Raw genomic sequence first — 13,717 nt, 5'->3', positions numbered from 1 at the left:
AAGGAAGGATCTGGCAGAGGAGCAAGCATACAGCAGAATATCAGCTGCATTAATTGAGGCAACATCAGCCCAGTGGCAAAAGATGGTGCCTGTGGAGCAGTGCACTGGCGTCACTGGCAAAGCAGTGGCAGAAGGATTATGGACTCCCTTTAAGTATATCTTTTTTTTTGTTATTCTTAAACTATTTTAAATGGCACTGGATTATGGTGACAATGGAAACTTTTCACTTGAATTTTACAGTGAAAAATATAGTAAAATAATGAGACAATAAAATCTATCTGTTTATCCCTTTTATTATGCGCAAGAACAGCTAATCCATGGATTCCTTTGTATTCACTTTGCTAGGTGCTTCGATTTTAAAAAAAAGAATCTTCCTTTTACAAAGCTATGTTGATGCTTCATGTTGATCATGTTATGAGTTTCTATCAGTTGCAATAATCTCCTTAATAATGGAATTCAGCAATTCCCCAAGGGATGTTAGGCAATGGCTACCTACTTTCTTGAACAGAGATGTTAGATGAAATATGTCCCAATCTGGTGGCATCCTTCCAGAACCTAAGGAATTTTGATTAAACCTAAGATTAAAATCCATACATTCACTACCTCAGCTGAGATTTTATAGTCGTCCTAGAAAGCAGGGCACCCAGTCCTGGGGACTTTTCAGTCGTCTTGTTGTTTTCTGAGCATCTGTTCTCTCTTCTAGGTTGCTTCATCCTGTTCAAGCTTCATTTTCAAGTATCTTTGAGAAATCTTCTACAGTGAAGACAACTACATAATTACAGCTCCACCATTTCCTACTTCCCATTATCAATTGATGTGCTGAATTCCAGAAGTGAGGCAAGGCTGACAACCCTTGATATCAAGACTGCATTTGACTGAGTGTGGCATGAGGGGGCCCGAGCAAAACTGTAATCAATGGGAATCTGGGAGGGGGTGAGATTTATTGCTCTAGTTGCTCTTGAGAAGGTAGTGGTAGACTATCTTCTTGAACCACTGCAGTCCATGTGTCAAGATATATAAACAATGCTATTAGAGAAGGTGTTCCAGGATTCTGATCCAGCAACATTGAAGGAATTGTGATATATTGCCAAGGTTAATGGTGAGTGCCTTAGAGAAGAATTTGCAAGTGGTGTTCCTATGTATTTGGTACCTCTTCCTTCTAGTTAGAAGTGGTTTTGGGTTTGGAAAGTGCTGACTAAGGAGCTTTAGTGAATCTCTGCAGTGCGTCTTGTAGATGGTGCACACTGCCACTGAGCGTCAGTGGTGGAGAAAGTGGATGTTTGTGGATGTGATGCCAATCAAGCAGGATGTTCTGTCCTGAATAGTGTCATGCTTCTTCAGTGTTGTTTGAGCTGCACTCATGTAAGAAAGTGGGTGAGTTCCATTGTACTCTTGTGGATGATGGACAAGCCTTGCGGAGTCAGGAGATGAGTTATTTGTACATAGGAATCCTAACCTTTGATCTGCTCTTTTCCCTATTGTATTTAATTTACTTCGTGGTGAAAGGTCAGTGGACTCAAATTGTTCACAGCAGAGAGTGGCGCGAGCTGGGCAGAAGTGAAGTTGGAGCGCAGAGCTGGTCGGGAAGGTAAGTGTTTGATATTTGAGTGGGTGTGTTCTAGACCCCAGGCCGTACAAAGTCCACAGGTAAGCTACTCAGTGTTCTTGTTTTGGAGACTAAGTGTAGAGTAATGGCAGCGCAGGCAGTGGAATGTTCCTCCTGCAGGATGTTTGAGGTAGGGATGACCACCGATGCTCCTGCCGACTTCATCTGCAGGAAATGCAGTCAGCTCCTGCTCCTCACAGAACACGTTAGGGAACCGGAACTGGAGTTGGATGAACTGAGGATTATTCGAGAGGCTGAGAGGGTGATAGATAGAAGCTACAGGGACATAGTTACGCCAGAGAACAGAGGTAGCTGGGTAACAGTTAGAGGTGGGAAGGGGAGGAAGCAGGCAGTGCAGGGATCCCCTGCGGAACAATAAGTATACCGCATTGGATACTGTTGTGGGGGTAAGACCTAGCAGGGGTAAGCTGCAGTGACCCGGTCTCTGGCACGAGGTCCGGCTCTGAGGCTCAGGAGGGAAAGGGGGAGAGGAGGAGAGCGCTAGTTATAGGAGACTCTATAGTTAGAGGGACAGACAGGCGGTTCTGTGAACATGGGTGAGACTCTCGGATGGTTTGTTGCCTCCCGGGTGCCAGGGTCCGAGACGTCTCGGACCATGTCTTCAGAATCCTTAAGGGGGAGGGTGTGCAGCCAGAAGTCGTGGTGCATGTTGGCACCAACGACATAGGTAGGAAGAGGGGTGGGGAGGTCATTCAGGAGCTCAGAGTTAGGCTGGAAGCTAAAAGCTAGGACGGACAGAGTCGTTATCTCTGGGTTGTTGCCGGTGCCACGTGACAGTGAGGCAAGGAATAGGGAGAGAGTGCAGTTGAACACATGGCTGCAAGGATGGTGTAGGAGGGAGGGCTTCAGGTATTTGGACAATTGGACTGCATTCTGGGGAAGGTGGGACCTGTACAAGCAGGACGGGTTGCACCTGAACCAGAAGGGTACCAATATCCTGGGAGGTAGGTTTGCTAGCACTCTTTGGGGGGATTTAAACTAATTTGGCAGGGGATGGGATCCAGACTTGTAGTCCAGCAAGTAGGTTAGCTGTTTGTCAGGATGTCCAAGAATATAGGGAGGCTGTGGAGAAGGTAGCACTGACAGGGAATACTTGCGGACACAGAGATGGGTTCAAGTGTGTATACTTCAACGCAAGGAGTATCAGAAATAAGGTGGGTGAACTTAAGGCATGGATCGGTACCTGGGACTACGATGTTGTGGCCATCACGGAAACGTGGATAGGAATGGTTGTTGGAGGTTCCTGGTTACAGATGTTTCAGTAAGATTAGGGAGGGTGGTAAAAAGAAGGGGGGGGGTGGGGCTGCTAATTAGAAATGGTATAACAGTTGCAGAAAGGCAGTTTGAGGGGGATCTGCCTTTGGAGGTAGTATGGGCTGAAGTCAGAAATAGGAAAGGAGCAGTCACCTTGTTGGGTGTTTACTATAGGCCCCCCAATAGCAGCAGAGATGTGGAGAAACAGATTGGGAAACAGATTTTGGAAAGGTGCAGAAGCCACAGGGTAGTAGTCATGGGCGATTTCAACTTCCCAAATAATGATTGGAAGCTTTTTAGATCAAGTAGATTGGATGGAGCGGTGTTTGTGCAGTATGTCCAGGAAGCTTTTCTAACTCAGTATGTAGATTGTCCGACCAGAGGGGAGGCCATATTGGATTTGGTACTTGGTAACAAACCGGGACAAGTGATGGGCTTGTTAGTGGGTGAACATTTTGGTGATGGTGACCACAATTCTGTGGCTTTCACCTTGTTTATGGAGAGAGATAGGTGCGTCGACAGGGTAGGTTTTACAATTTGGGGAAGGGTAAATACGATGCTGTAAGACAGGATCTGAGGAGCATAAGTTGGGAGCATAGGCTGTCAGGGAAGGATGTCGTGGAAATGTGGAACTTTTTCAAGGAACAGATATGACGTGTCCTTGATATGTATGTACCTGTCAGGCAGGAAAGAGATGGTCATGTGAGGGAACCTTGGTTGCCGAGGGAGGTTGAATATCTAGTAAAGAGGAAGAAGGAGGCTTACATAAGGCTGAGGAAACAAGGTTCAGACAGAGCGTTGGAGGGATACAGGATAGCCAGAAGGGAGCTGAAGAAAGGGATTAGGAGAGCTAAGAGAGGGCATGAAAAATCTTTGGCGGATAGGATCAAGGATAACCCCAAGGCATTTTATGCGTATGTGAGAAACATGAGAATGACGAGAATGAGGGTAGGTCCGATCAAGGACAGTAGTGGGAGACTGTGTATTGAGTCGGAAGAGATAGGAGAGTTCTTGAATGAGTACTTTTCTTCAGTATTTACAAACGAGAGGGACCGTATTGTTGAAGAGGAGAGTGAAACGGACTGGTAAGCTAGAAGAGATACTTGTTAGGAAGGAAGATGTGTTGGACATTTTGAACAACTTGAGGATAGACAAGTCCCCCGAGCCTGACGGGATATGTCCTAGGATTATGTGGGAAGCAAGAGAGGAAATTGCAGAACCGTTGGCAATGATCTTTTCGTCTTCACTGTCAACGGGGGTGGTACCAGGGGACTGGAGAGTGGCGAATGTTGTGCCCCTGTTCAAAAAAGGGAATAGGGATAACCCCAGGAATTACAGGCCAGTTCGTCATATTTCAGTGGTAGGCAAAGTAATGGAAAGGGTACTGAGGGATAGGATTTATGAGTATCTGGAAAGACACTGCTTGATTAGGGATAGCCAGCACGGATTTGTGAAGGGTAGGTCTTGCCTTCCAAGTCTTATTGAATTCTTTGAGGAGGTGACCAAGCATGTGGATGAGGGTAGAGCAGTGGATATAGTGTACATGGATTTTAGTAAGGCATTTGATAAGGTTCCCCATGGTAGGTTTATGCGGAAAGTCAGGAGGCATGGGATAGAGGGAAATTTGGCCCGTTGGATAGAAAACTGGCTAACCGGTCGAAGTCAGAGAGTGGTGGTAGATGGTAAATATTCAGCCTGGAGCCCAGTTACAAGTGGAGCTCCGCAGGGATCAGTTCTGGGTCTTCTGCTGTTTGTAATTTTTATTAATGACTTGGAAGAGGGAGTCGAAGGGTGGGTCAGTAAATTTGCAGACGATACGAAGATTGGTGGAGTTGTGGATAGTGAGGAGGGCTGTTGTCGGCTGCAAAGGGACTTAGACATGATGCAGAGCTGGGCTGAGGAGTGGCAGATGGAGTTCAACCCTGCCAAGTGTGAGGTTGTCCATTTTGGAAGGACAAATAAGAATGCGGAATACAGGGTTAACGGTAGGGTTCTTAGTAAGGTGGAGGAGCAGAGGGATCTTGGGGTCTATGTTCATAGATCTTTGAAAGTTGCCACTCAGGTGGATAGAGCTTGTAAGAAGGCCTATGGTGTATTAGCGTTCATTAGCAGAAGGATTGAATTCAAGAGTTGTGAAGTGATGTTGCAGCTGTACAGGACCTTGGTTAGGCCACATTTGGAGTACTGTGTGCAGTTCTGGTCGCCTCACTTTAGGAAAGATGTGGAAGCTTTGGAGAGGGTGCATAGAAGATTTACCAGGATGTTGCCTGGAATGGAGAATAGGTCGTACAAGGATAGGTTGAGAGTGCTAGGCCTTTTCTCATTGGAACAGTGAAGGATGAGGGGTGACTTAATAGAGGTTTATAAGATGATAGAGTAGACAGGCAGAAACTTTTTCCCCAGGTACAACAGAGTGTTACAAGGGGACATAAATTAAAGGTGAAGGGTGGAAGGTATAGGGGGGATGTCAGGGGTAGGTTCTTTACCCAGAGAGTGGTGGGGGCATGGAATGCGCTGCCTGTGGGAGTGGCAGAGTCAGAATCATTGGTGACCTTTAAGCGGCAATTGGATAGGTACATGGATGGGTGCTTAAGCTAGGACAAATGTTCGACACAACATCGTGGGCCGAAGGGCCTGTTCTGTGCTGTATTGTTCTATGTTCTATGTTAACTGTGATTTCTCCCACTGATGCTACCAGACCTACTGAGTATTTCCAGCAATTTCTGTGTTTGTTTCTAAATATCAGGTAAGTTAGATCTCTCCCAAACCCCTCTAACTCCGAGATGGAGACATTTGCACAGTTCCTGGCACTGTGGCTCAGTGGTTAGCACTGCTGCCTCAGAGTGCCAGGGACCTGGTTTTGATTCCAGTCTCAGCAGTCTGTGCAAACACCACATGTTCTGCGTGGGATTCTTCTGGGTGCTCTGATTTCCTCCCCAATCCAAAAATGTGCAGGTTAGGTGAATTGATCATGCTAAATTGTCCATGGTGTTCAGGGATGTGTAGGTTAGGTGCATTAGTCAGAGATAAATATTGGATAATAGGGGAGGGTAATAGGTCTCAGTGGGTTACTCTTTGGAGGGTTGGTGTGAACTTGTTGGGCCAAAGGGCCTGTTTCAACACTAGGGATTCAATGATTCTATGATCCTAAAATTTTCATCTTTTGATGAAGGTGAAAATTACCATTGGAGCTGGCTTGAGAATTTTCAATTATTTTTCGAGCGATGATATTCACAACCAATGTGAAAGATGAGGTCACATAATAACGGCCTGGTTCAGCGATTATCTGTACTTCAGTTTTGTCAGGAAAATAAATGTCCAATGCAGGATTGATCTCGGCTGCTACCTAAAACAAGGAAAATAATGAGAGATTATGGTCAGATATTCACATTTTTGGATCATTGGAATCTCTTTTGGGGTAGAAGTGACCTGTACAAGAAGAATGGTTTGCACCTAAATTGGAAGGGGACTAATATATTGGCAGGGAAATTTGCTAGAACTGCTTGGGAGGATTTAAACTAGTAAGGTGGTGGTGGTGGGGGTGGGGGGGACCCAGGGAGATAGTGAGGAAAGAGATCGATCTGAGCTGGGTACAGATGAGAACAGAAGTGAGTCAAACAGTCAGGGCAGGCAGGGACAAGGTAGGACTAATAAATTAAACTGCATTTATTTCAATGCAAGGGGCCCAACAGGGAAGGCAGATGAACTCAGGGCATGGTTAGGAACATGGGACTGGGATATCATAGCAATTACGGAAACGGCTCGGGGATGAGCAGGACTGGCAGCTGAATGTTCCAGGATACAAATGCTACAGGAAGGATAGAAAGGGAGGCACAAGAGGAGGGGGAGTGGCATTTTTGATAAGGGATAGCATTACAGCTGTGCTAAGGGAGGATATTCCTGGAAATACATCCAGGGAAGTTATTTGGGTGGAACTGAGAAATAATAAAGGGATGATCACCTTATTGGGATTGTACTATAGACCCCCTAATAGTCAGAGGGAAATTGAGAAACAAACTTGTAAGGAGATCTCCGCTATCTCTAAGAATAATAAGGTAGTTATGGTAGGGGATTTTAACTTTCCAAACATCAACTGGGGCTGCCATAGTGTTAAAGGTTTAGATGGAGAGGAATTTCTTAAGTGTGTACAAGACATTTTCTGATTCAGTATGTGGATGTACCTACTAGAGAAAGTGCAAAACTTGACCTATTCTTGGGAAATAAGGCAGGGCAGGTGACTGAGGTGTCAGTGGGGGAGCACTTTGGGGCCAGTGACCATAATTCTATTTGTTTTAAAATAGTGATGGAAAAGGATAGACTAGATCTAAAAGTTGAAGTTGTAAATTGGAGAAAGGCCAATTTTGACGGTATTAGGTAAGAACTTTCAAAAGCTGATTGGAGGCAGATGTTCACAGGTAAAGGGATGGCTGGAAAATGGGAACCCTTCAGAAATGAGATAAGGAGAATCCAGAAAAAGTATATTCCTGTCAGGGTGAAAGGGAAGGCTGGTAGGTATAGGGAATGCTGGATGACTTAAGACATTGAGGGTTTGGTTAAGAAAAAGAAGGAAGCATATGTCAGGTACAGACAGGATAGATCGAGTGAACCCTTAGAAGAGTATAAAGAAAGTAGGAGTATACTTAAGAGGGAAATCAGGAGGGCAAAATGGGAACATGTGATAGCTTTGGCAAATAGAATTAAGGAGAATCCAAAGGGATTTCACAAATATATTAAGGACAAAAGGGTAACTAGGGAGAGAATAGGGCCCCTCAAAGATCAGCAATGCGGCCTTTGTGTGGAGCAACAGAAAATGGGGGAGATACTAAATGAATATTTTGCATCAGTATTTACTGTGGAAAAGGATTTGGAAGATATAGACTGTAGGGAAATAGATGGTGACATCTTGCAAAATGTCCAGATTACAGAGGAGGAAGTGCTGCATGTCTTGAAACGGTTAAAGGTGGATAAATCCCCAGGACCTGATCAGGTGTACCTGAGAACTCTTTGGGAAGCTAGAGAAGTGATTGCTGGGCCTCTTGCTGAGATATTTGTATCATCGATACAGGTGAGGTGCCGGAGGACTGGAGGTTGGCAAACGTGGTGCCACTGTTTAAGATGGGTAGTAAGGACAAGCCAGGGAACTATAGACCAGTGAGCCTGACCTCGGTGGTGGGCAAGTTGTTGAAGGGAATCCTGAGGGACAGGATGTATATGTATTTGGAAAGGCAAGGACTGATTTGGGATAGTCAACATGGCTTTGTGCATGAGAAATCATGTCTCACAAACTTGATTGAGTTTTTTGATGAAGTAACAAAGAAGATTGATGAGGGCAGAGCAGTAGATGTGATCTATATGGACTTCAGTAAGACGTTCGACAGGTTCCCCATGGGAGACTGATTAGTCAGGTTAGATCTCATGGAATAAATGGAGAACGAGCCATTTGGATACAGAACTGGCTCAAAGGTAGAAGACAGAGGATGGTGGTGAAGGATTGTTTTTCAGACTGGAGGCCTGTGACCTGTGGAGTGCCACAAGGATCGGTGCTGGGCCCTCTACTTTTTTTCATTTACATAAATGATTTGGATGCGGGCATGAGAGGTACAGTGAGTAAGTTTGCAGATGACACCAAGATTGGAGGGGTAGTGGACAGCGAAGAGGGTTACCTCAGATTACAACAGGATCTTGACCAGATAGGCCAGTGGGCTGAGAATGGGCTGGAGTTTAATTCAGATGAGTGCAAGGTGCTGCATTTTGGGAATGCAAATCTTAGCAGGACTTATACACTTAATGATAAGCTCCTAGGGAGTGTTGCTGAACAAAGAGACCTTGGAGTGCAGGTTCATAGCTCCTTGAAAGTGGAGTCGCAGGTAGATAGGATAGTGAAGAAGGCTTTTGGTATGCTTTCCTTTATTGGTCAGAATATTGAGTACAGGAGTTGGGAGGTCATGTTGCGGCTGTACATGACATTGGTTAGACCACTATTGGAATATTGTGTGCACCTCTGGTCTCCTTCCTATCGGAAAGATGGTGTGAAACTTGAAAGGGTTCAGAAAAGATTTACAAAGATGTTGCCAGGGTTGGAGAATCTGAGCTACAGGGAGTGGCTGAACAGGCTGGGGCTGTTTCCTCTGGAGTGTCGGAGGCTGAGGGGTGACCTTATAGAGGTTTACAAAATTATGAGGGGCATGGATAGGATAAATAGGCAAAGTCTTTTTCTCTGGGGTCGGGGAGTCCAGAACTAGAGGGTGAGAGGGGAAAGATATAAAAGAGACCTAAGGGGCAACTTTTTCACGCAGAGGGTGGTACGTGTATGGAATGAGCTGCCAGAGGATATGGTGGAGGCTGGTACAATTGCAACATTTAAGAGGCATTTGGATGGGTATATGAATAGGAAAGGTTTGGTAGGATATGGGCTGGGTGCTGGCAGGTGGGACTAGATTGGGTTGGGATATCTGGTTGGCGTAGATGGGTTGGACTGAAGGGTCTGTTTCCATGCTGTATATCTCTATGACTCTAAGTAGACTAGGCACCCCCAAGACTAGTTTTTATGATGATAGTGAGCAGAGTCTTGGCCACTGATAGGAATAACCTGCACGGACCATTTATTAAAGTTTTCCAAACAGTTAGCGTGTTTCAGTAAACTTGTGATTGCTGTATCGGAAGATGTTGTTTCTGAATCAATCACAAGATGTTTAGTTTTCCATTGTCTAACCCACAGGACTAACAGAGTCTCAGAAAATGATAACTTGCAAATAATTTGCCATATTTACTTCACAGTTTCATGTCTTGGCCTCCTGCTCTTTCAAATCTGCTGAGTCCCCAACGCTTCCCATTGAATTGTACAGCCATGCTACTGGCATATTTGCAGTTGGGAGGCAAATGTAAAATAGGATGATGGCTAAACGATCCAACTTTCTGCTCAGTCACAGCCACCCCGCCCGTCAAATGTAATACTTTTGGGAAGGTGGACCATTGTGCAGCCTATTCCCTCACAAACCAATCACTAGCCAAATTAAAGTCTGTATACAGACCTGCTGTAATACAAAGTATGGCTGAGAAAGGTGTAACGAAGAAGGCAAACCCACCATTTTATCATCCCAGCTATAAAAATGGGAAGGAAGGGTGTAATCTCCACTAGTGGCTGCTGTATTCCAGTTGAGGTTCCCCATCCCCAGGACATTCCTTCCCCTTTCACTTTAACCTCCTAAACCTCGCTGTGCCTCCCATTCTTCTCGGGCTTTCTAAAGTCTCTGATCCCTTCTTGACAATAAAACATGAACTCAATGTAGACTGGTATACATTTTGGTCTTCCTTCTCAAGATGTCTTGTAGTGTCAGCAGTAGCCAGTGCTAATCCTGACACTGCCAGAACTACTCCGAAAGAAACTTTGAAGATTAATTCAAGAGTAGTAGGGTAAATGGAGCGTAAAACAGAGGGTTGCTGGGATGTGAAGTTTAAAAGAACAAATGTGTGTGTATATGTGCTTGTGTACACACGTTCAATTTCAAATGTTAATAAAATAATATTGAAGTTGCATTAATATTATTTTAAAGATTTGTATTCTATGTTGAAATGTATGTCTTTTTTGTAGTGTTTAGATTTTAAACTAGTGATATTTTTGTGTAAGGTTTAGAAATTAATTTGGTCAATCCTTCCAGAACCATGAATCTTAAAGCAAATGTGTCAGGGAGCAGGTGATGCAAGGATGCCAAATGTTAATAGGAGTTGAGATTGTGATGTTGGAAAAGCACAACAGGTCAAGCATCATCCAAGAAGCAGGAGAATCGATGTTTCTGGCATAAGCCCTTCATCAGGAATGAGCCTCAATCTTGTGCCCAAAATGTCTATTCTCCTGCTCCTTGGATGCTGTCAGACCTGCTGTGGTCTTCTAGCACCACACTCTCGACTCTGATCTCCAGCATCTGCAATTTTCACTTTCTCCTCCGTGTTAATAGGAGTTTGCTAACACTGAGGAGGTTTACAACGAGAGAGAAAAGACCAAGCCATCAGAATACAGATTTTGCAAGCATTTGTTTTGATATCGTCAGATGTTTTGGTTCAGTTTGATGGAGACTTAATTGGGATTGGAAGTTTGTGCAGTTTATCCTAGACAAGAATCTTGTTCAAAGCAGTTAAAGAGAGTAAATGCCCCCAGTGAAAGAGTGCAGTTTGTGAATCATCCATTCCATCAGTGTTTGCTTAGAATTTTGCAATAATTAAAAGAAGGTCTAGTCTCTCAGTTATGGGAGTATTCAAGGAAAAAGACTTCACAATCTACAGGGCAGGAAGTGAGAAGAAGCAGTTAAGTCAAATCTATAGATTGATTGGGAAGAAAAATGTTCTTGAAGTGTGAAGGGATGGTTAAAAAAATTGGACTTTTTTTTGCTGTGTTTTGAATCTTTCAAATTTTATTGTGTTTGGATTGCTTGGTTTGTTAAATTTTATCTTTATTCTTTGTGTACTAAATTTCTGTTTTATAGTTAAAATCACATCTGCAGCCTTGTGTGCTTATGTTTCAATGAAAGCATGAACAAATATGAGCAATCAAGCCAGGTATCATTTTGGGGTCTGGCTTGTCCACTAGTAACATTAGCAGGGATCATAACTGTTCTACCTCTTCAAATGAAACTTTGTCTTCTACAGTTCCTGGAAAACCACCTCCAATATCAAGTAGGTACATCTGAAATCCAAGATGAATCTGCAAAATAGGGAAATAGGTATCCAATTTGGGTATAATAAATAATGATAAAGCATCAGATTTTCTCTGGTTTCTCATGCAATTATACAACACGGTTAATGGGGTTCACAATGTTGATTCATCCAACTCCATATCAACCCTCATTGTTTGTAAATTTAGTGGATGGTTATTGCAGTTGGTTGCCCTTCCTGTTGCTAATACTTTCATTTACCTCGGCTGGGTTCAGCAACTGCAATATAATCACCTGGACTTATCTTTAATGTAAAATTTACTACACTTGATGGTTGAGATAAAAACAGTAGTCTCAAAGTTCAAGAGGTTATGAAGTTTGATTTTATTTTATAATTGTAGCAAAAGGATAATTACGAAATAAATGCACCGATTGCTAAAATGACACAAACTGTTTCCGGTTTCATCATAAACGTATCATTGAAAATTTCTTCTTGTTCATCTTTCAAATGAAAGTCCAAGTAAAACATACCCCAATATCAAAGACAACACGTGCATCAGCTATAGCCTGAGCAAAAATCTTTGGATCAGTACAGCCACTTCCAACATGAAAACTGTGAAAAGAAGAGATATCATCAAGCTCCAACTGAAATCCAGGACTTTTAAAATTTGTTTCATGAGATGTATGGTTGCTGGCTTGGCCAGTATTTATTGCCCACCCCTAATTATTCAAGTGTGACATGGGCTTGGAGACAAATGGGTAAACATGGTAGAGTTCCTTACCCAGATTTTGTGAATTAGATAGGTTTTGCAACAATCAACAGTGTTAAATTGTCAGCATTAGACGAGCTTTTTTATCGCAGATTTTTATTGAGAACAAACGTCACTCTCTGTCAGAGTGCGATTCAAAGCCGTGTATCCAGAACATTAGTACGAAGTTCTGGGTTACTTGTTCAGTGACTATGCCACCACCTAAGGAATATACAGACATTCATTTTTTTTATAAATGTGTTCAGCATCAGCGCACAGTTTGACTGGAACTCTTAGCCACACATATCATTTCTAAACTCAAATGTAGCTTGAATCTGCCAGCAGCAGTGCACACAAAGATGCTCAAATTCCCATATTTCAAAATATAGCACACTGTATTTGATCTTAATCTTCTCCATCTATTTCAGAATCCTACATCCCTCGAACTACATAGGCTGCACATCAGAAATAGGGCTGCATTTTGCAGACAGAGTCCAGAACCAGACCTCAAGTAGTTTTCTGGATCCAAGTTTGCTCATGGTCATTGTACAGGAGGCACCCAATTACTGTTTCATCTCTTCAGTCATCACCCAGCTCAGGATGGCAGCCACATTCAAGAGGCAAAAGCTTTATTGACAGACCCTATTTGTTGCTGGAAAGGCGCAGCAGGTCAGGCAGCATCCAAAGAACAGGAGAATCGACATTTCGGGCATCAGCCCTTTTTCCTGAAGAAGGGCTGATGCCCGAAACATCGATTCTCCTGTTCCTTGGATGCTGCCTGACCTGCTGCGCTTTCCCAGCAACACATTTTCAGCTCTGATCTCCAGCATCTGCAGTCCTCACTTTCTCCTCGAAGACCCTATTAGATGGACCTCCATCAGCTGTCAATGTGGCTGCAGGCAGATTGATTAATAACTGAGTGTACAAGACCCGAGTGCATGGTTTGTGGTCACGGAAGTGCAGATCAAAGAAGCACCATAAACTACCTCGAATTTATGTTAGGAGGAGTAAAAATTGCGAGAAATGTACTCTTTCTGGAGAACAACAGGAGGAAGCCATCCAGCCCGAATAGTAGGGCACACATGACTAAAGGATGTTAAAGGGGTGAGAAGTTACAGTGTGTGATCAGTATCTGCATTAAGTACAGGAGGTCCCTCAATTTCTCTCTGATATATCACAAACTGAGTAAGATGCTGGGACCTGTGACAACCATGAAGTAGCTGCATGATCTGAACCTCACCACCTGACAAAGGAGCAGTTCTCGGAAAGTTTGTGATTTATGTAATCCTGTTGGACTATAACCTGGTATCATGTGACTTCTGACTTGGACTTCACTGAGCAGCATTGGATCTCAAAGCAGCCATTGCCCAGGAAAGCTGAGGACATGTGTGACCATGTCAACCTCACCTGAGGGAAGGTCTCACTCTGCTGCAGCATTT

The 13,717-nt window shown here is 43.7% G+C and overlaps 2 protein-coding genes across 3 annotated transcripts in view; one reads left to right on the top strand and one right to left on the bottom strand.

Moving 5' to 3' along the window:
- LOC140480360 (apoptosis regulator Bcl-2-like) overlaps window positions 1-12,915 on the top strand; it is a 274,492-nt gene extending 261,577 nt beyond the window's left edge. Inside the window, exon 4 of the mRNA XM_072575122.1 lies at window positions 12,707-12,915. Coding sequence (XP_072431223.1) covers window positions 12,707-12,732 — 26 coding nt within the window. The 3' untranslated portion in view covers window positions 12,733-12,915. The remainder of the gene's footprint in view (window positions 1-12,706) is intronic.
- Window positions 1-13,717, bottom strand: part of LOC140480358 (antizyme inhibitor 2-like) — a 76,048-nt gene that overhangs the window by 12,644 nt on the left and 49,687 nt on the right. For both annotated transcript variants that reach the window (XM_072575116.1, XM_072575118.1), the window contains 3 exons: window positions 12,061-12,142; window positions 11,496-11,579; window positions 6,065-6,227 (listed from right to left, as the gene is read on the bottom strand). In XM_072575116.1, coding sequence (XP_072431217.1) covers window positions 6,065-6,227; window positions 11,496-11,579; window positions 12,061-12,142 — 329 coding nt within the window. The remainder of the gene's footprint in view (window positions 1-6,064; window positions 6,228-11,495; window positions 11,580-12,060; window positions 12,143-13,717) is intronic.

The sequence above is a fragment of the Chiloscyllium punctatum genome, chromosome 8, assembly GCF_047496795.1.
Source record: "Chiloscyllium punctatum isolate Juve2018m chromosome 8, sChiPun1.3, whole genome shotgun sequence".
Lineage (NCBI taxonomy): Eukaryota > Metazoa > Chordata > Chondrichthyes > Orectolobiformes > Hemiscylliidae > Chiloscyllium > Chiloscyllium punctatum.
The sequence above is the reverse complement of the archived record's forward strand: the minus strand, read 5'-3'. Positions and strand labels throughout refer to the sequence as shown.